A 26,197-nucleotide genomic window follows, 5' to 3' on the forward strand; every position below is an offset into this window, starting at 1 on the left:
TCCGTGGGCTCCGGTCCAAAGTGTGCCCGTTAGCAAGAACAGAGGTTTGGTGCCCCGGGCGATGCTGCAGGTGACAGGAACGGACATTACTCTGGACGGGCGGCCCCGGCATGGCACTCACCGGCAGTCTTGGCTGGTGCCCAGCTGCTCCGTCCTCAGCCGCGCCAGCACGGCGCCACCCTCTAGTCGGAGCGCCACCAGAAGGGAATCTTCTAGCACACACTTCATCATTGCTTTGTGCTTGCCGATTAGGTCTGTGACCTCCTGCATGGGGTGGGAGAAGCGTGCCTAGAACCCTGCCCTCCATGGGGAACCCCAGATGTGACCTGCATTCCTGTTTATCAACAAGCTGAAAGCTGGGCGGGATGGTGGAACACACGCTTGCCTCCCGCCCCCAGCAGGGAGGCCGTGAGTCCCAAAGGTGCTCACCTGAGGGGCAGGCGAGACTAAGGAGAGGAGAAAGGAGGGAAGTGGGAAACTCTCTCCTCCTCCTGGCAGCAGGAGGAGAGCCTGGCGTTTGGACAGGTTTGTGTGGACCTTGCCCACATACCCTGTACCCTGAGGTGTCTCCAGCCCAAGTCTCTAGGCTGCTGATTTTCCTCCAGCCAGTCCGCCTCGGTGTCCCAGTGGTATGTACTCAGGCCTCGGCTGCACACCAGCACACACGGTGGCTGTGGGTATTTCTCGTCTGGGTATGGGGGGATTTTTTTTTTTTTTTTTTTTTGTGACGGGAAGAAGTGGTCTTTTGCAAGTCCTTTGCAAATTGAAAGGAATTTACACGTTTAAAAAGGCTTGAAAATCCCTGCTCTGGATAATAGATTTGGCTAAACCTTGATGACCCCACCCACCTGCTTGTGAAATAAAATAAAATCCAGGAGAACCTACCTGTGCTGTGCTCAGGGTCCGGGGGGTATTCAGGGAGAAGACTGAATTCTGCAGGAAAACAATGGCATCCTCACAATTTGTGGTGAAGGGCTCCAGCTTCTATTGTGGTGGGAGAGGCAGGAGAGGACAGACACAGTGTTAGCATCCACAGAAGCACTGGGGGCAGCACCCTCCCTGCCCAGAGCGGGACTTCCAAGCCCGCCACGGCGTGGCCCTCCACAGCCCGTGAGTGCAGCTGTGGTGGGCACAACACCTGGGGTAAGGCCACCTGTTTCTGGTGTGAGTGAAAACATCTGCATGAGGAGAAGTCCCAGGACACTGGCAGGTGTTGTGGCTGTGACCTTACCCTACGGAAGCAGATCCAGGCACTGTGGCTGTAGGGAAAGGAGCCATCAAGGTCTGCGGTCAGCTGCGAGCTGTCAACCAGCTTGTGCAAGGCCTTCAGGGAGCCCACTACCTCACACTGGCAAGGAGAAGCAGTCACTGGTTATGGCCACAGATGCATTCATCAGAAGGACCACTGTGATGGCTCAGTCCGGGGAAGACCACCACTGACAGGGCTGAGAGGCAGGGTTAGGGTCCAGAGACCCTGCCTTGCTGCTGGCATTAATGGGCTGAATGTAGTTGGGTCCAGGAATGAAGGTGCGGAGAGGTGAAGGGACAAGGTAGCAAAGAGAAATGACAGGAAGATTCCAAATCAGACCAAAAAAGAAAAAAAGGAAACCTTGAAAAGTAAGAGAAGGCAAGATGATAGGGGAGGAAGGGAAGGAGAAGAATGAATGGAGCGACTCTGAGATGGCAGAGCTGGGCCTTCCCAGACGACCCGAGATGCTGCGGAGTGGCGGACAAGGTCCGACTCACTGAGGAGGGCTGCTGCAACACGGATGAAGGGAGCGCCAGGGGGCGAGCTCTCCGTTTGCATGGCTTCGGCCTGAAGGCGGGATGCCAACATGGGACACTGGATTGACCGAGGCTCTGACAGAAAACAGGCATCTTTCTGGCCTGAAGAACCAGAAAACAGCTGGGTTGGAATGTCGACATTAAATCCTACAAGGGAGAAAGGGAGCTCCAGTTGTGTGTAAACTGTGCCCAGGACTCCCGCTGACCATGAACCAGGTATGTGCGGGAAGACTCTGGGTAGCTAAAGGCAAAAAGAACTGAACTAGACCTACACAGGGGACAGTTTTCAGTTTGAGTCCAACCAAGTTACATGCATTTCAAAACAGTCCGCTATGGACGTCTATGACAGAATCCACAGTCAGCAAGTTCAACATTATTCGACAGAATGTTCACATGTCCAGAATATAATCCAAAATTACCAGACATGTGAGGAATCAGGAACATGTGATGCATTCTCAAGGGACGTGACAGTCAACAGAGGTCAACCCAGAAAAGACCCGGATGTTGGAATTATTAGACAAGGACTTTAAGGTAGTGGTCATAACTATGCTCGATGATGTAAACGAAAAATGCTTGCATTTACTGAGAGAATAGGAAATCTTAGCAGAGACAGAGAAAATATGTTTCAACCCACTGGATGTTTATAGCTGAAAAATATAACATCTGAACTAAACAATGTCACTAAGAAGGGCTTCATAGCTTAATGGAAATGAATAGAGTCTGGAGTCAGGAACCTTGAAGGTGGAGTGCTAGAGGCCATCCGATCTGAAGAAGGGGGAGAAAATAAGTGCGGGAAAGTGCGTCTCAAGGACCTCTGGGGCAAGGTCACTTGGGGAGGGGTTAAGATGGTGAAGGCATGGGATGACCTTATGCTTACCTCTTCCCTCAAGCACAGCCAGATAATTATCAAATCATTTTGAAAACCCAGAATATCAACCTGAGGACTGAGAGAACAAACCACCCAACTAGGGGGACAGACCATACTCTATTCATGCAAGATGCAGACATAAGGAAGGAAAGAATCCCGAGAGCAGCAAGAGAAAGGAGTCCCCACATTACAAGGGAAGACAAATCACGCTAGCAGCAGGTCTAGCCAAAGAAACCTGGCAGGCCAGGACACAAGTGGCATGATGTATTTCACAGGCTGAATGGGAAAAATATGCAGCCAAGAACACTTTATCCAGCAAGGCTGTCCTTCAGAATAGGAGGAGAGATAAAAAATTTCCCAGGCAAACAGAAACTAAAGGAGTTCATGACCACTAAACCAGTCCCACAAGAAATATTAAAGGGGACTCTGAGTGGGAAGGACCAAAGGCAACCAAGACAAGAGAGGAAAGAGAAAATTTCTAGATCCAACAACTTTACAAGTAATATAATGGTTCTAAATTCATACCTATCAATAATCAATCAATAATACACTCTGAATGTAAATGGACTAAATGCTCCAACCGAAAGATGTAGGGTGTCAGAATGGATTAAAAAAAAACAAAACAAGACCTATGTATATGTTGTCTAGAAGAGACTCATTTTAGACCTAAAGACATCTCCAGATTGAAAGTGAGGGGGTGGAGAATCATCTAGCACACTAATGGACGTCAAAAAAGAGCCAGAGTAGCCACACTTAAATTGGACAAACTGGATTTTAAACTAGAGATTGTAACACGAGATGAAGAAGGGCGCTGTGTCTTAATAAAGGGGACAATGCACTCAGAGGACCAGAAGACCCCACACTGTAAATATTTATACCCCCAACTTGGAAGCAGCTAAACATATACAATAATTAAAACAAACATAAAGGAACTCATTGATAATGACCCAATAATAGTAGGGGGACTTTAGCACCCCACTGACAGCAATGGACAGCTCATCTAAGCAGAAATCAACAGGGAACAACAAATGGCTTGAATGACACGCTGGAGCAGACGGGCTTAAGAGATATATTTAGAACATTTCATCCTAAAGCAGCAGAATGCACATACTTTTTAAGTACACATGGGATAGTCTCCAGAAAAGACCACATAATGGGTCACAAATCAGTCCTCAACAAGTACCAAAAGATCGAGATCACACTATGTGTATTTTCTGACCACAACATTATGAAACTTGAAGTCAATCATGAGAAAAAGTCTGGAAAGACCACAGATACATGGAGGTTAAAGAACATTCTACTAAGCAATGAATGGGTAAACTAGGAAATCAAAGAAGAAATTAAAAAATACATAGAAACAAATGAAAATGAAAACATGATGGTCCAAAACCTTCGGGATGCAGCAAAAGTGGTTCTAAGAGGGAAGTATATAGCAATACAGGCCTCCTCAAGAAGCAAAAAATATCTCAAATACATGATCTAAGTTTACACCTGAAGAAGCTAGAAAAGGAACAATAAACGAAGCCTAAAGCCAGCGGAGAATGGCAATGATAAAGACACGAGCAAAAATAAATGATACAGAAACAAACCAAACAGTGAAACAGATCAAGGAAACCAGGAGCTGGTTCTTTGGAAAAAAATCAATAAAATTGATAAATCCCTAGTCAGACTCATAAAAAAAGAGAGAAAAAGGAACCCCCAAAATAAAAGCACAAACGAGAGAGGAGAAATAACAAACCACACAAAACCACAAACAATTATAAGAGAATATTATGAAAAACTATATGTCAACAAATTAACAACCTAGAAGAAATGGATAAATTCTTAAAAACCTACCAAACCTACCAAAACTGAAACAGGAAGAAATAGAAAATTTGAACAGACCCATAACCAGCAAAGAAATTGAACCAGTAACAAAAATCTCCCAACAAAGAAAAATCCAGGACCAGATGGCTACACAGGTGAATTCTACAGGCATTTAAAGAGGAGTTAATACCTATTCTTTCCAAACTATTTCAAAAATTAAAAAAGGGCAGAGAACTTCCAAATCCATTCCAAGAGGCCAGTATTACCCTGATACCAAAACCAGATATAGACCCCACTAAAAAAGAGAACTACAGGCCAATATCCCTGATGAACATGGATGCAATAATTCTTAAAAAAATACTAGCAAACTGAACCCAACAATACATTAAAAAAATCATTCACCATGATCAAGTGGGATTTATTCAATATAAAGAATGGTTCATTATTTGCAAATCAATCAGCGTGAGATAGCACATCAAAAAGAAAAAGGATAAGAACTATGTGATCAATAGAAGCAGAAAAAGCATCTGACAAAGTACAACATACATTCATGATAAAACCCTTCACAAAGTAGGTTTAGAGGGAACACACCTCAATATAATGAAGGCCGTATATGAGAAACCCACAGTTAACATCATCCTCAACGGGGAAGAACAGAGAGCTTTTCCTCTACAGTGAGGAAGAAGACAGGGATGTCCCGTCTCACCACGGTCATTCACCATCATCTGGAAGTCCTAGCCACAGCAGTCAGACAACAGAAAGTGATAAAAGGCATCCAAATCAGCAAGGAAGGAGTCAAACTCTCACTCTTTGCAGATGACATGATACTCTATACAGAAAACCCAAAAGACTCCACCAAAAAACTGCTAGAACTGATACACAAGTTCAGTAAAGTCACAGGATACAAAATCAATGTACTGAAATCTTGTATTTCTATGCATAAATAATGAAGTAGCAGAAGGAGAAATTAAGGAATCAATCCCATTCACAATTGCATTGAAAGTAACAAGACACTGGGTCACAGAAGGATCGGGGGTGTTTGAGTGTCGCGGAGCTCACAGGTATCGGAGCAGGGAAGTCGGCTACCTAGACGGAGCTGAGCAGTGAGCTCTCAGCTCCGGGTTACCTTAAACTGTGATCTGAAGCACAGTCGGGCCACTACTCTTTGAGCAGGGAGCCCGCAAGTGGCAGATCCAGGGAGACCCCCTTGGAAGAGCGGCAGGGATCTGCTGGGCTTGAAGATTCCAGGCGGGGCTGTGTGCCAGAGACAGAGATGCTTGGTCACAGGCCGGGTGAGCTCGGCACACAGCTGGAAGCCAGGGAGACAGGAGGGATTGATGGCTTTTTTCCGAGGGCGCAATGAGCAGGGGTGTCCCAAGCTCTCGGCTCCTCCAGGCCAGAGCTCGGGAGGCCGCCATCTTCATTCCTGTCCTCCGGAACTCTACGGAGAGCGTTCAGGGAACAAAAGCTCCCGAAGGCGAACCCGAGTGGATGACTTACCCCAGCCCCTGGTAAGGGCCGTGCAGTTCCGCCTCGGGCAAAGACACTTGAGAATCACTACAACAGGCCCCTCCCCCAGAAGATCAGCAAGAAATCCAGCCAGGACCAAGTTCACCTACCAAGGAGAACAGTGGAATTCCAGAGGAGGAGAAAGCAAAGCACGGAATTCACGGCTTTCTCCCCATGATTCTTTAGTCTTACAAAGTTAATTTTTTTTAATTTTATTTTTTTCTTATTCTAATTTTTTTAACTTTTACTCTTTCCTCTTTTAACATTTTTTAACTAGCTTATCTTAACAATACCTTTCATTAAAATAATCTTTTAGAACTTCCATTATTATAGTCATATTTTATCCTTCATTGCATCTAATTTATTTTTTGTATGCACATGGGGTTTTTTCTTCTAAAAAATCTTGGGATACAACTTCTAATAGATCAAAATATACCTTAAATCTAGCACAGGGCTTTGTTCTAGTCTCCAGCCTGAGCAAATTCTCCCCACTTTCTTTTCCCAACCAACTTATCAACTCCTTTTTAAAAATTTTTTAAAAATTTTAATCTTTACAGCCATATTCCATCCCTTCATTGTGTTTACCCTTATTTGTGTATACACACACACACACATACACACATACATATATACACACATACATACACACACACACATATACACACATATATACACATACACACACACATATACACACATACACACACACGTATACACACACATATATAGACACACACATATACACACATGCACACAAACATATACACACATATACGCACATACACACACATACATACACACATATACATATACACACACACACACATATAAAGGTTTTTCTTTCTTTAAAATTTTGGGAGGTAGTTTTTTCTAAGAGACCAAAATACTCCCAAAATTAAGTGGGTGGCTCTGTTCTATTCACCAGTCTAATATAGATATTTTCTTTTTTTTTCTTTAATTTTTTTTGAACTTCTTTTTACCCCCTTTATTCACCCCACAATTTGGGGTCTCTTCTGATTTTGTTAACATAGATTTTTTTCTGGGGTCTTTGCCACCCATTTAGTATTTTATTCCCTCCTTCATATATTCCTATCTGGATAAAATGACAAGGCGGAAAATCTCACCACAAAAAAAAGAACAAGAGGCAGTACTGACAGGTTAGGGACCTAATCAATATAGACATTGGTAATATGTCAGATCAAGAGTTCAGAATGACGATTCTCAAGGTGCTAGCTGGGCTTGAAAAAGGCATGGAACATATTAGAGAAATGCTGTCTGGAGAAATAAAAGCCCTTTCTGGAGAAATAAAAGAACTAAAATCTAACCAAGCTGAAATCAAAAAAGCTATTAATGAGGTGCAATAAAAAAATGGAGGCTCTTACTGCTAGGATAAATGAGGCAGAAGAGAGAATTAGTGATATAGAAGACCAAATGATGGAGAATAAAGAAGCTGAGCAAAAGAGAGACAAACAACTATTGGACCACGAAGGGAGATTTTGAGAGGTAAGTGATACCATAAGACAAAACAACATTAGAATAATTGGGATTCCAGAAGAAGAAGAAAGAGAGAGGGGAGCAGAAAGTATATTGGAGTGAATTATTATAGAGAATTTCCGTAATATGGCAAAGGGAACAAGCATCAAAATCCAGGAGGCACAGAGAGCCCCTCAAAATCAATAAGAATAGGTCCACACCCCATCATCTAATAGTAAAACTTACAAGTCTTAGTGAGAAAGAGAAAACCCTGAAAGCAGCCTGGGACAAGAAGTCTGTAACATACAATGGTAAAAATATTAGATTGGCAGCCCACTTATCCACAGAGACCTGGCAGGCCAGAAAGAACTGGCATGATATATTCAGAGCACTAAACGAGAAAAACATGCAGCCAAGAATACTATATCCAGCTAGGCTATCATTGAAAATAGAAGGAGAGATGAAAAGCTTCCAGGACAAACAAAAACTAAAAGAATTTGTAAACACCAAACCAGCTCTACAGGAAATATTGAAAGGGGTCCTGTAAGCAAAGAGAGACCCTAAAAGTAGTAGACCAAAGAGGAACAGAGACAACATACAGTAACAACCACCTTACAGGCAATACAATGGCACTGAATTCATATCTCTCAATAGTTACCCTGAATGTAAATGGGCTAAATGCCTCAATCAAAAGACACAGGTTATCAGATAAAAAAACAAAACCTATCAATATGCTGTCTGTAAGAAACTCATTTTAGACCCAAAGACACCTCCAGATTTAGAGTGAGGGGGTGGAAAACGATTTACCATGCTAATGGACAGCAAAAGAAACCTGGAGTGGCAATCCTTATATCAGATCAATTAGATTTTAAGACAAAGACTATAATAAGAGATGAGGAAGGACACTATATCATACTCAAGGGGCCTGTCCAACAAGAAGATCTAACAATTTTAAATATCTATGCCCCTAACATGGGAGGAGCCAACTATATAAACCAATTAATAACACAATCAAAGTAACACATTGACAATAATACAATAATAGTAGGGGACTTTAACACCCTCCTCATTGAAATGGACAGATCACCCAAGCAAAAGATCAACAAGGAAATAAAGGCCTTAAATGACACACTGGACCAGATGGACATCACAGATATATTCAGAACAATTCATCCCAAAGCAACAGAATACACATTCTTCTCTAGTGCCCATGGAACATCCTCCAGAATAGATCATATCCTGGGTCACAAATCAGGTCTCAACCAGTACCAAAAGATTGGGATCATTCCCTGCATATTTTCAGACCACAATACTCTGAAGCTAGAACTCAATCACAAGAGGAAATTTGGAAATAACCCAAATACATGGAGACTAATGAGCATCCTTCTAAAGAGTGAATGGGTCAACCAGGAAATTGAAGAAGAATTGAAAAAATTCATGGAGACAAATGATAATGAAAACACAATGGTTTAAAATCTGTGGGACACCACAAGGCGGTCCTGAGAGGAAAGTACATAGAAATACAAGCCTTTCTCAGGAAACAAGAAAGGTCTCAAATACACAACCTAACCCTACGCCTAAAGGAGCTGGAGAAAGAACAACAAAGAAAGCCTAAACCCAGCAGGAGAAGAGAAATCATAAAGATCAGAGCAGAAATCAATGAAATAGAAACAAACAAACAAACAAAAATAGAGCAAATCAATGAAACTAGGAGCTGGTTCTTTGAGAGAATTAATAAGGTTGATAAACCCCTGGCCAGACTTATCCAAGAGAAAAGAGAAAGGACCCAAATAAACAAAATCATGAATGAAAGAGGAGAGATCACAATCAACACCAAAGAAATACAAACAATTATAAGAACATATTATGGGCAACTATACACCAGCAAATTTGACAATCTGGAAGAAATGGGTGCATTCCTAGAGACATATAAACTACCACAACTGAACCAGGAAGAAATAGAAAACCAGTAAGGAGATTGAAACAGTCATCAAAAATCTGCCAACAAACAAGAGCCCAGGGGCAGACGCCTTCCCAGGGGAATTTGACCAAACATTTAAAGAAGAATTAATTCCTATTCTCCTGAAACTGTTCCAAAAAATAGAAATGGAAGGAAAACTTCCAAACTCATTTGATGAGGCCAGCATTACCTTGATCCTAAAACCAGACAAAGATCCCATCAAAAAAGAGAATTACAGACCAATACCCTTGATGAACACAGATGCAAAAATTCTCACCAAAATACTAGCCAATAGGATCCAACAATACTTTAAAAGGATTATTCACCACGACCAAGTGGGATTTATTCCAGGGCTGCAAGTTTGGTTCAACATCCGCAAATCAATCAATGTGACACAAAACATTAATAAAAGAAAGAACAAGAACCATATGATACTCTCAAGAGATGCTGAAAAACCATTTGACAAAGTACAGCATTCTTTCTTGATCAAAACTCTTCAAAGTGTAGGGATAGAGGGCACATACCTCAATATCATCAAAGCCATCTATGAAAAACCCACCATGAATATCATTCTCAATGGAGAAAAACTGAGAACTTTTCCCCTAAGGTCAGGAACATGGCAGGGATGTCCACTATCACCACTGCTATTCAACATAGTACTAGAAGTCCTAGCCTCAGCAATCAGACAACAAAAAGAAATTAAAGGCATCCAAATCAGCAAAGAAGAAGTCAAACTATTCCTCTTTGCAGATGATACGATACTTTATGTGGAAAACCAAAAGACTCCACTCCAAATCTGCTAGAACTTGTATAGGAATTCAGTAAAGTGTCAGGATATAAAATAAATGCACAGAAATCAGTTGCACTTCTATCCACCAAAAACAAGACAGAAGAAAGAGAAATTAAGGAGTCAATCCTACTTATAATTGCACCCCAAACCATAAGATAACCTAGGAATAAACCTAACCAAAGAGGCAAAGAAGCTATACTCAGAAAACTATAAAGTACTCATGAAAGAAATTGAGGAAGACACAAAGAAATGGAAAAACATTCCATGTTCATGGATTAGAAGAAAAAATATTGTGAAAATGTCTATGCTACTTAAAGCAATCTACACGTTTAATGCAATCCCTATCAAAATCCCATCCATTGTTTTTCAAAGAAATGGAATTAATAATCCTAAAATTTATATGGAACCAGAAAAGACCTAGAATAGCCAGAGGAATGTTAACAAAGAAAGCCAAAGTTGGTGGCATCACAATTCCGGACTTCAAGCTCTATTACAAAGCTGTCATCATCAAGACAGTATGGTCCTGGCACAAAAACAGACACGTAGATCAATGGAACAGAATAGAAAGCCCAGAAATAGACCCTCAACTCTATGGTCAACTAATCTGTGACAAAGCAGGAAAGAATGTCCAATGGAAAAAAGACAGTCTCTTCAACAAATGGTGCTGGGAAAACTGGACAGCTACATGCAGAGAAATGAAACTGGACCATTTCCTTACACCACACATGAAAACAGACTCAAAATGGATGAAGGACCTCTGGAGACCAATGTGAGAAAGGAATCCATCAAAATCCTTGAGGAGAACACAGGCAGCAACCTCTTTGACCTCAGCCGTGGCAACTTCTTCCTAGAAACATCTCAAAGGCAAGGGAAGCAAGGGCAAAAATGAACTATTGGGACTTCATCAAGATCAAAAGCTTTTGCACAGCAAAGGAAACAGTCAACAAAACCAAAAGACAACTGACAGAATGGGAGAAGATATTTGCAAACAACATATCAGATGAAGGGCTAGTATCTGAAATCTATAAGGAACTTCTCAAACTCAATACCCAAAGAACAAAGAATCCAATCAAGAAACAGGCAGAAGACATGAACAAACATTTCTGCAAAGAAGACATCCAGATGGCCAACAGACACGTGAGAAAATGTTCCACATCACTCAGCATCAGGGAAATACAAATCAAAACCACAACGAGATTTCACCTCACACCAGTCAAAATGGCTGAAATTAACCAGTCAGGAAAGGACAGATGCTGGCGAGGATGTGGAGAGAGGGGAACCTCCTACACTGTTGATGGGAATGCAAGCTGGTGCGACCACTCTGGAAAACAGCATGGAGGTTCCTCAAAAAACTGAAAATAGAGCTACCCTATGACCCAGCGATTGCACTACTGGGTATTTACCCTAAAGATACAAACGTAGTGATCTGAAGGGGCACGTGCACCTGAATGTTTATAGCAGCAATGTCCACAATTGCCAAAGTATGGAAAGAACCTAGATGTCCATCAACAGATGAATGGATAAAGAAGAGGTGGTATATATATACAATGGGATACTATGCAGCCATCAAAAGAAAAAAAATGAAATCTTGCCATTTGCGATGATGTGGATGGAACTAGAGAGTATTATGCTGGGCGAAATAAGTCCATCAGAGAAAGACAATTATCAATATGAGGAATATGATATAAGGAAGTTGAGAGGCAACGTGGAGGGTTTGGGGGGTAGGAAAGGAATAAATGAAACAAGATGGGATTGGGAGGGAGACAAACCATAAGAGACTCTTAATCTCACAAAACAAACTGAGGGTTGCTTGGGGGAGGTGGGGAGGGAGAGGGTGGTGGGGTTATGGACATTGGGGAAGGTATGTTCTATGGTGAGTGCTGTGAAGTGTGTAAGCCTGACGGTTCACAGACCTGTACCCCTGGGGTTAATAATATATGTTAATAAAAAAAATAAAAATTAGAAAAAAATTAAAAAAAAATCGTATGGAACCACAGAAGACCCCTAATAGCCAAAGCAACTTTGAAAAAGAAAAACAAAGCTGGAAGCGTCATAATTCTGGACTTCAAGTTATATTACAAAGCTGTAGTAATCAAAACAGTATGGTACTGGCACAAAAATGGAAACATGGGCTCAATGGAACAGAATAGAAAACCCAGAAATGGACCCACAACCATAAGGTCACACTAATCTTCCACAGAGCAGGAAAGAATGTTAATGGAAAAAAGACGGTCTCTTCAACAAACAGCATTGGGGAAACTGGACAGCCACATGCAGAAGAATGGACTGGTCCACTTTCTTTCACACAAACATAGCATGAAAAACAAAGACCTAAATGTGAGGCCTGAAGGCATAAAAGTCCTGGAAGAGAGCACAGGGGATAATTTCTCTGACATTGGCCGTAACAACCTGTTTCCAGATCTGTCTCCTGAGGTAAGGGAAGCAAAACCCAAAATAGATGATCAAGTCTTCATCAAAATAAAACCTTCCGCACAGGGAAGGAAACAACCAACAAAACTAAAAGGCAGCTATGGAGTAGAAGATATTTGCAAATACCATCTTTGATCAAAGGGTTAGTATCCAAAATACGTAAAGAACTTCTAAAACTCAACATCCTCCCCCCAAGAAAAATCCAATTGAAAAGTGGGCAGAAGTGACAAACACATTTTTTCGAAGAAGACATCCCAGCGGCTAAGAGACACATGCAAAGATGCTCAACATCACCTCCGATCCGCCGGTCCCGTCGCACCTGACAGAGCGGCCGACACCACCAGAGACAACGCGTGCTGGCGGGCATGCGGAGAAAGGGCAGCCCTCTTGGACCACAGGTGGGAGTGCAGCCACTCTGGAGGGCTCTGCGGAGGTTCCTCAGGCGGTTAAAAGCACAACTACCCTCCCACCCAGCAGCTGCACTACTGGGTATTTACCCAACGGGACACAAAAACCCTAATTCAAAGGGATACGTACACCTTGGATGCTCGTAGCGGTGTTATCAACAGCAAACTGTGGAAAGAGCCCAGGTGTCCACCGACAGAGGAACGGAGAGAAGACGTGCTGCATACACGCAATGGAATACTATGCAGCCATCGGAAAAAGAATTTAGTGATTCATCACTTCCTACAACACCCAAAAACCACGAGACCTTGCAATGAGATCGTGCCAGTTGCCGTTTGCAATGATGTGGACGGAGCAAGAGAGTTTATGCAAAATAAATCAGAGAAGAACAAATACCACATGATTTCACTCACTTCTGGAATTTAAGTGGGAAAAACAGAGAGAGGGACCCAAACCATCAGAGACTCTTAGCAACTGAGAACACACTGAGGGTTGCGGGAGGAAGGTGGGTGGACGGTGGGCCAGACGGGGGATGGTTAGGGCACTTGGGATGAGCACTGGGAAAAACTAAAAATAGATAAAATTAGATTGTGGAAAGAGTTGCATAATTCCATGCATATACTAAAAATCATTGACACAGTTTGATAAATGATTTGTATGGGACCTGAACTATATCTCAGTAAAGTTGCTTTTGAAAAGAAAGAAAGAGAAAGAAAACTTCTAGACTATCACTTCTTGAAATTCCAAAAAGTAAAAGTGCAATAAAGAGTGAAAAACAAAAAAAGACCTATGGGGCAATGTCAGTGTGTGTAATCAAAATCCAAGAACAAGGGGAGAGAATGAGTCAGAATAAAACATTTCAAGAAATAATGAATGAGGGCACCTGGGTGGCTCAGTGGGTTAAGCCTCCGCCTTCGGCTCAGGTCATGATCTCAGGGTCCTGGGATCGAGCCCCGCATTGGGCTCTCTGCTCAGCGGGGAGCCTGCTTCCCCTCCCCCTCTCTGCCTGCCTCTCTGCCTACTTGTGATCTCTCTCTCTCTGTCAAATAAATAAAATCTTAAAAAAAAAAAGAAATAATGAATGAAAATTTCCTGAATTTGGTGATAGACATAAATTTATACATTCAAGTTCAGCCCAACCTAAGAGGATAAAGATAAAGAAAACCACGCCTAGTCATGTTCTAGTCAATTTGGCAAAAAGAAAGAGAAAATCTTGGGAAGTAACCAAAGGGAAACGACACATTTTCTATAAATGAACAATTATGTGAATTACAACAAACTTTTCATCAGAAACTGTGGAGACCAGAAGGCAACAGAAGACCCCCTAAAGGGCCGGGAAAACGAGCGAGGGCTTCCGTAAGCCAGAGTTCCGTATCCGGCAAAAAACCTTTAAGAATGAAGTCAAAATAGTTCTTAGATAAAAGAGAAAGAAGCAAGAAGAGGAGAGAAAACCAAGGAGGTGGAGAAGAAAAATCCGATTTTTAAAAGTTTTCTGTTATCACACTCTTGAGGGCCCTGCAAACACTGAAGGGATCGGGGATGGGTTTTTCAGGCTCTTATACGGATGCAGCCTGAATTCACATGAAGTTTTTAGTATGTTTTATCTCATCTACATGTCCTAACATTTAAGTTCGTGTGTCACCCAGAGTCATATCTAACCCTGAGGGCCTAAAGCCATTACCTGAGTTCTCCCACCCTTGTCAGGCCTGGATCCCGACTCTTTATTCACCAACAGCACAATACTATGAATCATGGGAGGAGATGTGTTCTGAAATAAGAAAGAAATACTGGTCAGCTTTGTAATATTTAACTGATTTCATAAAACTGTCTAACTCGACGGGTGCTACTCCTGCTTGGATATTTTCCCCAAGAACCTAGAAGGTATAAAATGTAACTGCCTTTGCTCTAAATGGACATGATTTGACCTTATAAATTTTTAGTGATCAAGTTTGTTGGTTACAATTCATAGATAATAAAATGCACCCTCTCAAATAGAGAGTTCTCTAAATTTTGACAGAACTTACAGTCACGGTCAAGACACATACAACGGTTTAGCGGCCCCCAGTTTCCCGAAGCTCCTTTGGCAAGCCCCCGGCCTCTGGCAGTTACTGATCTGTTTTCTGCGTCCATCAGTTTGCCTTGTTCGGATATCATACACACGGCCTCACGCAGCACCGGCTGCTCTCACTTAGCACAGAGCATCTGCCACTCGGCGGAGCCGTGGAGGAAGTCCCCCGCCCGCAGGCGTTACAGGCCCCCACCTCTCACCAGCTAGAGGACGTCTGGCTTGTCTCCAGTTTGTGGCAACCGCAGACAAAGCCCCTATAAACCGCATGTGAAGGGAAGTTTTCACTTCTCCTGGGTAAACACCTCGAGGTAGGATTGCGGGGTCTCGGGGCAAGCGCGTTCTAACTTCTGAAGAAACTGCAGTGGTTGCGCCATTTGCCGAGCCCTCGCTCCTGGCCAGTTTGGTGTGTTACCTCATTTTGGTTACAAGCTGTGTTTCTCCAGCGATTACTGGTGCTGAACATACGTTTACATGCTTCTCTGCCGTTCGTATATCTTCTTGGGTCACGCGTGTTCAAATCTTGGCCGTATTTCACCGGGTTGTTTGCCTTGTCGCCGAGTTTTGGGATTTTGTATCTTTCGGACACAAGTCCTTTACCAGATCTGTGTTTTGCATACCTTGTCTCCCAACTCCTGGCTTGTATTTTCATTTTAGTGACAGTGTCTTTTGAAGAAAAGTTTTCAAAATTTTGATGAAGTCTACCTTATCATAGTTCTCTTTATGGATCACGGTGCTGCTGTCACAGCTGAGGCATCTGAGCCAGACGGAGGTTCTGAAGACCTTCTCCCGTCTCCTTCTGGGGGTTCTTAGCAGTGCACACAGGTCTGGGACCCACTTGTGATTTCTGTGCACAGTATGAGGCATGTGTTCCGCACTGGGGTTCCAACCGTTTTGTTTTGTTTTGTTTGGACATGTCTTTTAACTTTGAACAAACCTCCTTGACTTCTGTTTGCTAGATTACATTGAGGTCAGATCATTCAACAATAAAATTATTTTATTTACATAGTGCTTGCTTCTTCACTCATATTTTCTAAAGCTTTAAGTTTCTTGTAGGGATAAACAGACTTTAGGCGTTTGGTAAACCCCAATATCGATCCCCGATTTGACTGGATAGGCCTCCAAAATAACCGGTACTTAATTTGTATTAAATTAATCTAATCTATTTACATTTTTGTTATGTGGCTTCTTGTGAATGACATTCCATAAACATTCATTTCATGAGTCATAAACATTCATTCGATGAGTAAAAGCCATAGAAAACCACAGAAAAAACCATTCCTGCTTTTTTATTTGAGTCGTTTTCTATTTCTCTCGCTCCGTTTAGGTCAACTCTTCAGTTATTATGAATTAAGACTACATGGTTTTGTGAGGTGTTTCGTATTTCCCATATATCCCTACTTGAGTGATTTTTACTGTTAGAACTAGTTGCTACCGCGGAGAGGACGGGTGTGAATTTTCAGACAAGTGAGAACAGTCTGTGCCTCAGGACGAGTGTCCGTACCAGCGTGTAGAAGCTACGCGCTGTGGGTGGGTACGGAGGAGTCATTCTTAGGGTTTTCTTCCACCATGAAATGGAAAAACCATCATTTCCTTTTCAAGATGGAAATCTTCTTATGTGTTGGAACTTTAATGATGGAATAAACTTGAAGCATCGTCTGGAGGCAGGTATAAGCTTCTATTTTTTGCCCTGTACAGAAAAATTTCACTACTTCTGTATACTCCTCAGAAATTAAACTGAAAATGGAATCATGACCCTTAAATTCGGCTTATTTCCAGTCACCTGCCTCGGGTTATAGCTCCTGTATTGCCTGAGCCAAAGCCGGGCTGGTGGGAGGCCACCACCTGAAGGAGGGGCCCCCAGACCTCGGGGCGTCTGAACATCGCGCGCAGAGGAGGGAGAAGAGCGGATTTCCTGGCGTCCTTCGAAGACCCACTTGCCACAGAAACTTAAGGGTGCAGCAGACGCCTCTCCAGCTGCTGCTCTGGGAGAAGTGTGGGCAGAGAGGCACCGTCCTACTCGGGGCTCATTCCACCGCGCGGGACCCGAGCGGCACAGGACTTAAGGGAAGCCCGAACAAACAGAAGGGCTGGAAGGGTGTTCTCACCCGGGAAAAAGGTAGCTGGTTCCGTGGGCAGCTGGTTCCGAAGGGCTTGGGGGCCACGCGGGCGGTGGGCCGGGGTCTCGCACACAGCGGCATGAGCGGCTGCTAAGCGTGTGCTTCCGGCAACTTCTCCGTCTTTGCTGCTCTATGAGACTGCACGTGGTTAAGAGGAATCAGAATCTCAACGGGCTTTCAAGGCCCACGCAGAATACGAACATCGGACGGGATGACCTCCCGCTTGCTGACGTCCGAGCCCAGCAGCTGGCTGAGAGCACGAAGGGATTTATGCACCTCCCAGGTGTTCCGTGGAAACTGAGTTTCGGCAGGTCAAACCATCGTGCCGTGTTCGAGGCGCTAACTCGGGCTTTCCTTCTGCTGAGAGCGGGTTTCGGCCTCAGAAACGCAGACTTCCACACGGAGGTCCGCTCCGTGGGCCTCTCGCCGCGACGGCACCTCTGGGTCGGCCCCCTCCTCCTCGGAGTCCGCTCCTTCGCCTCTGCGTCCGACAGGAGCCGCCCCCCTGCTGCGTGCCTTGACCGGGATGCCTGCTCCTGCCAGCCCGTCCCGCCGCCGCTCCCCCACCTCCGCCTGCCCCCAGCCCCTGCCCCGTGCACGGCCTGCCTGCCGGGGGCTCTTCTCTCCTTTCCGCGCAGGCCGCTCTCCAGCGGATCGGCTGCACTTCCATCCGGATGGGCCTCGACCTCCACCACGGAGTCCTTTCTTGAAAGAACTTCCACTTGGCGTCCCTACTCATAGGAACCTGGACGGAGCAGTGATGGACGCCTGCACCTTTAGCAGAGACCCAACGGAGCGAGCAGGCGTTCACTGAGGGGGAAGGGGGACCTCAGGCCCCAGCACAGTGCCGGCACGGGAAGGCCCCTGTGCACACACGTCTGAGGGAGCGAGGACCCTCTTGGGCTCCCACCTGGCCCGGGGCCCCTGGAGCATCCCCGATGGTGCCTTCCCCCCTGTTCCAGGGACTCCCACTTCCCTCTTCATTTTACTCACGTCCCCAGATCTGGGGTCAGGTCTTCCCAGGGCGACGCAAACCTCACACCCTCCCTGGCCTTCACCCCAGAGGTGGGCAGGTCCACACCTGCCCCGCGGCACCCACAGCTCCATCCCCGTTTGAGGAGGTGCGGCGTGAACCCCTGCATGCTGATTTCGTCAGGCACCAGATAAGGACTGCCGTGGAGGGGAGGGGAGGGGTCCTGCCGGCACAGCCTGGTCCTGGCTGACCCGGAAGGACCCAGGAGAGGACGTGCCCGGCCCGGGGGGGCCCACGGCGGATGGGTGCAAGGGCGCAGCTCTTCCTCTGCTACCTTCCACGGCCATGCTCGGGACCGTCAGCTCAGCCGACAGTCACACTGGGGGTGAGTCCCGGCACGGCTGCGCTCAGCTGCTCCCGGGTCATGAGGGAGCCCCGAGATGCTCGGTGCCCCGAGGACAGGAGTCACCCGGACTCACCTGCAGCGCTGCCAGAGCCTGGAAGAGAGCAGGGGCAGCTGGACCCTCGCGAGCGTCCACCACGATGACCAGCCCCAGCTCCCGCACCTCCTTCCTGGGGGGAGAGATGGTCAGTGTTAGCCGCTGCGGGTAACATCTCTTCCACGATGTGGGTCTTCATCTCTGGGTGAGACGCACCCTCGCCCAGATGCCCTTGGCTCCCCCCGTTCCTGACACGCGTCAGTCTGCTGCTTCCTGAGGCACCGAGCTGCGCATCAGGTGCAGACAGGGCAGCTGGGGGCATGCTGGGGGCAGTCGTGTCTGACGGCCGCTCCAGACAAGGGATGCTGGCTGCTGCCCCTCGCACGCGGCCCCACCGCGAGCAGAGGCCCCGGAGCTGTCCTGGGCTGGGCTGCTTGTTCCGGCTGGAGCACCACGGGAACCCTAATCTGATGCAGTGGACCGGAACCGCACGTGGCCGGTAGGGCTCAGGACTGCAGCCCCAGACCCGTCATTCGGCTCCCCACGTCCGGAGCTGGCGTGGGGGAGCAGAACATCCTCTAAAGGGGAGAAGACTGCCAGGCTCTTGTGACACCTCCGCATACCAGCTCGGTCCCCACTGTGATCACGACCGTAAGCTTACATTCTAACCGTGGCACCGTGATAGGCGGGGGCGAGGTGGCGTGTCCAGCCCCACCTTCCCGGAGGAAGTGGTGTGCTGCCTCGGCCCTGCGTGTGGGTGCTGGGCTTGAACAGACAGGCACACGCGCTCCGGCCCGCTCGCACAAAGCGAACAGAGCCGCAGGTCAGACCAAAGCCCTATCCTGACCAGAAGGGTGGGTGTGCCCCCCGGTCCGGGAGTGTTCAGTGTCGGGGGTGACCGTTCAGGGTGGCCCCGGGAGTGGGGGTTTGTCTCAGGGAAGCTAGCGTAGTAAGGACAGCGTGGAGGTCGCTGCTCTGATGTCAAAGCCAGAAGCAGAAAAGGCGAGGCTGGGAAAGCGTCCCCACTCCCTCCCTCCCTCAGCTGGCCAGCTGTGCGCCCACGCCTGCCTGCCACGGAGGCCGCTCTGTGACCCTCGTGGCTGGGAGCAGGCGTGGGCGGTGCTCTCAGGAGCTGGGCACGATCTGCGACTTCCTCCAAGGGTCCTGTGTCCCTCCTCACCCCCCTCCCCTGTGACCTCCCTCTTCTAACACCCAGTCCTGGTCTCTCCTCCCACTGCTCCCCCGTGGTCTCACGGCCACCCTGGGACGTTATCCCCGGTGGCTCCAGACCCGCACGTCCTCCTCCACCGATCCCATCCACTTGGTAGCTTTCCTGAAGGGGACGGCCGCAGAGTGAACAAGCCAGCCCCTCCGTGAGGGCTGCTTCCCAAGTTCAGAGACAGTCGAGCCCCACCCGGGCGGGTGGAGAGGGAGCCCAGGACTCGGAGTTCAGCTAGTTTGGGATGAGGCGGGAGGAGATGCCCCAGCATGACCCCCCAGACCAAATTCGCTTCTCTCTGCCTGTCGCCTGTGTGGGGTGGAGCTGGCCGGCTTCCCTGGGCTCCGCTGGGCCCCCCGGCCACGGTCACATCTGCCCTAGACTCCCCGGGCCCGCGTTTCTGCAGGAGTCCCACGCCGTGTCCCTGTGTCACCTTGGCTTCACCACCCGAGGTCTGCGTGGCCTTCAAGCCCGGGGCCCCCCTGCCTGCTCGGCCCCCTCCCTCCGGCCTCGGGAAGTGACCGGCTGCGGCCCCATGTGTGCTTGCTCCTGCTCAGAATGTCCTTCCCGTCTGGTCTGCAATCACGCGCGTCCCCCAGGACACAGAGCACACCCGGGAGGCCCCACCCCGGCTGAGGCTGCAGCCCCTCCCAGCGTTGTGGGCTTGTCTTACGCTGGGAGATCCAACAACTTGGGTTCCCATGGGTGTCCCTGGAGGGCAGGGGCCACAGCCTGTTCTTTGCCGTACCCTCCTGTAAGTGCTGGGTGGACGGACGGGTTCCTTCACTGCAGAGGCGGCTGGATGGACGACAGCCAAGACCCGTTCTGATTTTAAGATTCCGAGTATCTGAGGGTTTGACGGCAGCCCGTGTACCAGGCAGGCTCCCAGGAGCACACGGCTCCTTGTGACACAGTGGGCGTCACCGGCGACCAGACCTTGCTGGGCACGCTCCCTCGTAATTAATGCTGACACCTGGGGACTTCGTTCTGGCAGCTGAAGGCAGGTGTCGCATCCCACGAGGTGCCGCAGCCAATCAGGGCGCTAACCAAACCCCCGGGTTTCGGGGGGCGAGAAGCAGCCGGCCAGGAGGCTCCTCTGTGCGGCGCCCGAGCGCCTGAGGGCTGGCCAGACGCCTGCTCTGGGCGGGGCGGGCGGCTGGCTGGATTTCCGCGCGAAGGGCAGAGGGCTCCAGATCCAAGGTCAAGTCTTGGTCTCCAGCCCCACAGATAAACTCCACTACTGGTGTTTGGCTGTGGAGTGCAGAGGACAGCACCCAGCCCGGCAGGCCGAGCAGGCGGAAGGGTGTGAACTCTACAAACTACAGAAAGCTGCCGTTGTGTCCATCAGGGCTGCTCCGCACGTCTGCCCTGAGGCCATTCTGGGGCCTCCCGTGAAAGGAAGCCGTTGGTAAACAGAAAACGCCATTATCTTAGCGCTTTGGCGTTTACCTGAGGCTTATAAGCTGAGGCAAGGATGAATCTGTATTTTTTTTTCAGGGTATTTCTTTATATTTTGAAGTCTGTGCTGGAAGGTAAGTTTGAAACCCCAGGCTCACCCAAGGCAGGGAAACGAGGGCCCTCAGACAACTGGGAACCCTGCTCTGGGAGAGGGGTGTCGGGGAGCACACTTTCTTTTCCTCCCGAATTGTTCCCACGTGGAACCCAGCTATTTCAGAAGAAACCCCAGCGGCAGTTCACGTGCCGCAGGGAGCACGAGGTCACGTGCGATGAGCATCACAGACGCGTTCCCCCGTGAGCCCTTCGTGTCGCTGAGAGGGCACCATGGGCTGCACCACGAGGACGGCGCTCCGGACGTCAGTCTTTGGGCTTTACGCAGACTATCTCCGATCCCTCTGACACAGCTCTGGGACAGCTGCTACCATCTCTGGTTCTGGGGAGGACGCGGGCTGACGGGGGAGGACCAGCTACCCGCCAGGAAGGGTACAGCCGGGATCCGGAGCCAGGCTGTGTGACTCTGGAACCGAGCTCAGCGGCTGGCAATGCTCCCTCCACTAAGGGCTGTCTCCATTCAGCCCCTCGGGGACTCTTGGTCTGGTGGCCACAAGGGCCATCCCAAGCATGCCTGATGCAGGGTGGGACAAGTAGTATGGAAGAACTCACTTCAGCCGCCCTCGACTCCTGCTCTCCTGTCTCTGTCCTCGGTCCCACGAGGGGACCTGAGGCCGTGCTCTGGTGCGCACCTGCTCCACACGTTGTCAGGCACGAGCCGGGTGGTGTGGCTTCCTAGAATCCCACGTCAGGGAGGACAGGCCCCTCTTAAGGGGCACGCGCTCTTCCTGGCACGCGGCATCGCCTAGCTAAATGTAAGAGTCACTTAGCATCGATCAGTCTTTGCTGCTTCTGGGAACCAGGTACTATCACTTGTGTGATTTCTTGACCTACTTACTCTAAATATTCCGTGTGTGTCAGTTAGGTCTTTATCCAGAGAGAGACGGAGCATAAAAGATGTGCATATGTAATGCTCACAGCAAGTGCTACCCAGTGCAGAGCAACACGAAGCTCAAGGCCAGAGTGTGTGTGACCTCGACTCGGTGGGGAGAGGTCAAGGTGAGCAGGGGTGAGGAACGCATGCAGGGCAGCCGACGGCCCTGGAAAAGACAGCAGGAGCCTGAGAGGCAGGTGGGAGTCTGCTGACCGTGCCACGGGGGGCCCCCAAGGTTGCAGACAGAGACCCTTGCGTGAGGACAGGAGCTCGCACAGGTTCACCCCCAAAGGTCTGAAAGGTGGGAATGTGGCTCAGTCCCACCTGGGGATGCCGTGGAAGTACAGCAGCAGGCGGGTCAGCTCAGCGCAGGAGGCGTGTCTGCTGGACCAGAGTGGGCCCCTCGTGCAGACCTGCACCACGGCCCTCCCTTGGTGGTCTCGGGTCCCTGCAGAAACAGAGGGCGTCGTGAAGGGGCAGCCCCCATGGGGATGTGCATGGCTTCAAGCTTGAGAAGTACTGAGCTAGGGTCTGCAGACTGCTGAGGTATGGTCTTAGATGTGAGATCTGCCAGGAGAGAGGGCCTGGCACTCACCCGGGCAGGTGACCGCTATGCTCTCCTCAAAGGGCGACTGTGCATTGCTATGGCCTGAATATTTGTGTTTCCCCCAAATCCTTACGTTGAACTCTACCCCGCAATGTGGTCATACTAGGAGCTGGGCCCTTGGGAGGTGCTTACGTTATGAGGGTGGAGCCCCGTGAATGGGACCCATGCCTCTTACGAAAAGAGCCCAGAGGGCCCCCCTCACTCCTTCCACCATGTGAGGACACAGTAAAAAGGTGTCAACTATGAACCAGGAGGAGGGGCCCTCGCTAAAACCCGACTGTGCTGTCCCCTTGGTCTTGGACGTCCAGCTTCCCAGACTGGAGAAACGCACGTCTGCTGTCTAGAAGGTGCCTCAGGCGTCTTGTTATTCCCGCCCAGAGTAGAATGGCCATGCTCACCGGGGAGGGCGAGGACCCCCGACTGCAGGAGCTCCCGGCTGACCTCCAGCATCTGCCTGGGCATCTGGTTGGGCACGTCTCCTGGGCTGGGTGGCTGTCCTCCTCCCTCGGGGCAGAGCGGCTCAGGCACATCTGGAATCCAGCCAGGACCGGGCCCACGGAAGGGGCTGCTGTCTGCATCGGCACCAGCGAGACCTAGTCGAAGACAAAGCGTTTCTGTGGTTTGAAGGCAGCTACTCAGCTTGCCACAAACACAAGGAGGAAATCGTGTGTGAAAATACTGGGTCCCATGAGAACTTGTCCCATCTCTGGTGGAAAACACCAGTGTCACACCTGTAGGACAGGCGCACTCCTGAGCAGTCAGGCAAGAACGGGCACACAAAAACGGAACATTCCAGCGGCACCAAGTCTGCTCACTACGTACACACACTTCGGGGAGAAAATTTTTATACTGAATTATGTCATCCGAATTTATTTTCTCACACAGATTTCCCAAAGAGTGTCACAAAATAAATCCATAGGGGGTGAGACCACCCTGAGGGCAGGCAGCAGTTGGGGTTGTGTTGCCCTCACCCAGGGTGGGGGGACCGGGACCTCCCACGTCACCCAGGGTGGGGGGGCCGGGACCTCCCACGTCACCCAGGGTGGGGGGGCCGGGACCTCCCACGTCACCCAGAGAGGGGGGACCCGGATCGCCTGTGTCACCCAGAGAGGGGGAGCCCGGATCTCCTGCACCACCCTGAAGGAGGGCTCATGTTTGTGCACCAGCTTGGAGGAGACAGCAGAGGCCCAGGCTTGTGGCCTTGCCCCTCCGCCGTGTTTCCACACTGCACTTCACGGGATGAGCCATACCGCACAAAGAACAAGCAGATTCGACCCCTGCCTTGCAACGCCCAGGGCCTGTGTCAGCCCAGTGAGGGGAGAGAGGGTCTTGGCTGGAACTGCGGGCACCTAAGACCCTGTGGGTACCCTGAACCCCCCGGCTTTGCTTTCCTGTCCCTCAGCCGCTTCCTGAACTTATAGTCCTGAGGTCTTTTAACTCTGTTAAGACCTTTCTCATTCTAGCTGGAAAAGCCAGAAAAGCCCACAGCATTCTGTATGTAGATATAATCTATCTATATCTATATGCCTACTTTAAAAACAACTTTGGGGTGTCTGGGTGGCTCAGTCAGTTAAGAATCTGACTCTTGATCTCAGCTCAGGTCTTGATCTCAGGGTCATGAGTTCAAGTCCCACCTTGGGCTCCACACTCGGTGTGGAGCCTGCTTTAAAAAAAATAATTTTTAAAAGGATTTTATTTATTTATTTGAGAGAGAGAGAATGAGAGTGAGAGAGAGCATGAGAGTGGAGGGGTCAGAGGGAGACTCCCCGATGAGCAGAGAGCCTGATGCGGGACTCGAACCTGGGACTCCAGGATCATGACCTGAGCCAAAGGCAGTTGCTTAACCAACTGAGCCACCCAGGTGCCCCCCAAAAATAATTTAAAAAATAAAGTAAAACAACTTTATTATGTATATTTTACGTATAATTAAACTCACTCGTTTCAAGTATATAATTAAGAGGATTTTAGCAACTTTACCAAGTGGTGCGACCATTACTGCAGGCCAGTTTTAGAACACTTCTACCCATGCAGAAGGACCCTGCCCACCCTTGGCGACCACCTGTGCTCTCTCTGTCCTGGATCGTGCACACAAACGGAAGCAGACAGTACGTGTCTCTCGTGTCTGACTTCTTCCTCAGCACAACTGCCTTTGAGGTTCACCCCTGACGTCTCCAGGGGGATTATCATTCCTTCCACGGGTCTCACCCCACTGTGCGGGGGACCACATTTTGTCTGCCCCTTCACCAGCTGCTTGGTTATGCCACACAGTCTCTTTGACAATGAATATGGTCATGTATGTTCACGTAGTTTTTAGAATACATCCTCACCACTGGTAGAATTTTGGGGTGCCCAAGTGTTCTAAGGTTTTAATTCCGCGCCGACCTCAAGCTTCCTCACACGGATGGGGGAGCAAACAACGTGCGTGTGGACCTTTCTTATTAGGCGGCTTCCTAGTTGGGGAGGTGATTCACGGGGCTCTTCCTGGATTCGGCTGGCCGACCCTGGGACAGTGGCAGGAGAGCCCCGAGGTCCCGAGGGCTACAGCAGTGACGTGGCCGGGAAGAACAGCCGTGCCCTCCTGTGGCTCTTCGAGAAACAGCTGTTCCGTCACCACTGGACAAATGAATATGATATTCTTGCAATAAACTGAAATGTCACATTTACTGTTTTGAAATTACATCGATTTTATGTCAAAGAAGAGACAAAGCAAAGCCTCGGGAGCAAATCGGAGCAGAGGGAAGCGAGCTGGAGCGGAAAAGCAGCAGCTGGAACGGGGGAGAACCAGACGGGGCAGCAGCTGGAACAGAGAAGCGGCGACTGTGCTGCGAAGAGCGAGGACACTAACCGCTGCCTGCTCAGCCGAGGCTCCGCAGGACGCTCCAGCTCAGGCATTTTCCTAAGTTGATGAAGGCAGGAGTCCTAGGGCCACGCCACAAACTGCGCTCCAGGGACAAGCGTGTGTCCGGGCAGCGAGGACGGAGGGGAAGGTCTGTATCCACACGCCCCTGCTACCCACGGGGTGACCGATCCGCCCAGGCCTCTGGGGCCGCCGCCCAGCTTCTCCGGCGTAGAGGCAGTGTCCTCTTATCCACAGGCTCCCCCTTCTCCCATGGCTCCGGGAAATCCGCAGGAGGGGCCGGTGGGGGAAGAATGGATGCTCCTGGGGGGGAACTCCCCACGCCGGGGGAGGAGGAGGAGACTTCGCTCCCGCCAGCCCTCAGGGCTCACTCGTGCGCAGGAGCTGAGGCACCGTCCATCAGGCCCCCAGAGCAATGACTACTTGAGAATGCCACGTCTCAGACGA

The 26,197-nt window shown here is 48.7% G+C and overlaps 1 protein-coding gene across 1 annotated transcript in view; it reads right to left on the reverse strand.

Annotated features, from left to right (window-relative positions):
* The window catches only part of PLEKHG4B (pleckstrin homology and RhoGEF domain containing G4B), a gene marked incomplete at both ends in the record, with an annotated part of 56,283 nt that overhangs the window by 12,800 nt on the left and 17,286 nt on the right, over positions 1–26,197 (reverse strand). The window contains 7 exons of the mRNA XM_080804381.1: positions 122–264; positions 886–984; positions 1,232–1,348; positions 14,708–14,794; positions 18,664–18,757; positions 22,611–22,734; positions 23,292–23,486. Of these exons, the coding sequence (XP_080660507.1) occupies positions 122–264; positions 886–984; positions 1,232–1,348; positions 14,708–14,794; positions 18,664–18,757; positions 22,611–22,734; positions 23,292–23,486 (859 nt within the window). The remainder of the gene's footprint in view (positions 1–121; positions 265–885; positions 985–1,231; positions 1,349–14,707; positions 14,795–18,663; positions 18,758–22,610; positions 22,735–23,291; positions 23,487–26,197) is intronic.

The sequence above is a fragment of the Martes martes genome (assembly GCF_963455335.1).
Source record: "Martes martes genome assembly, chromosome: 5".
NCBI classification, from domain to species: domain Eukaryota; kingdom Metazoa; phylum Chordata; class Mammalia; order Carnivora; family Mustelidae; genus Martes; species Martes martes.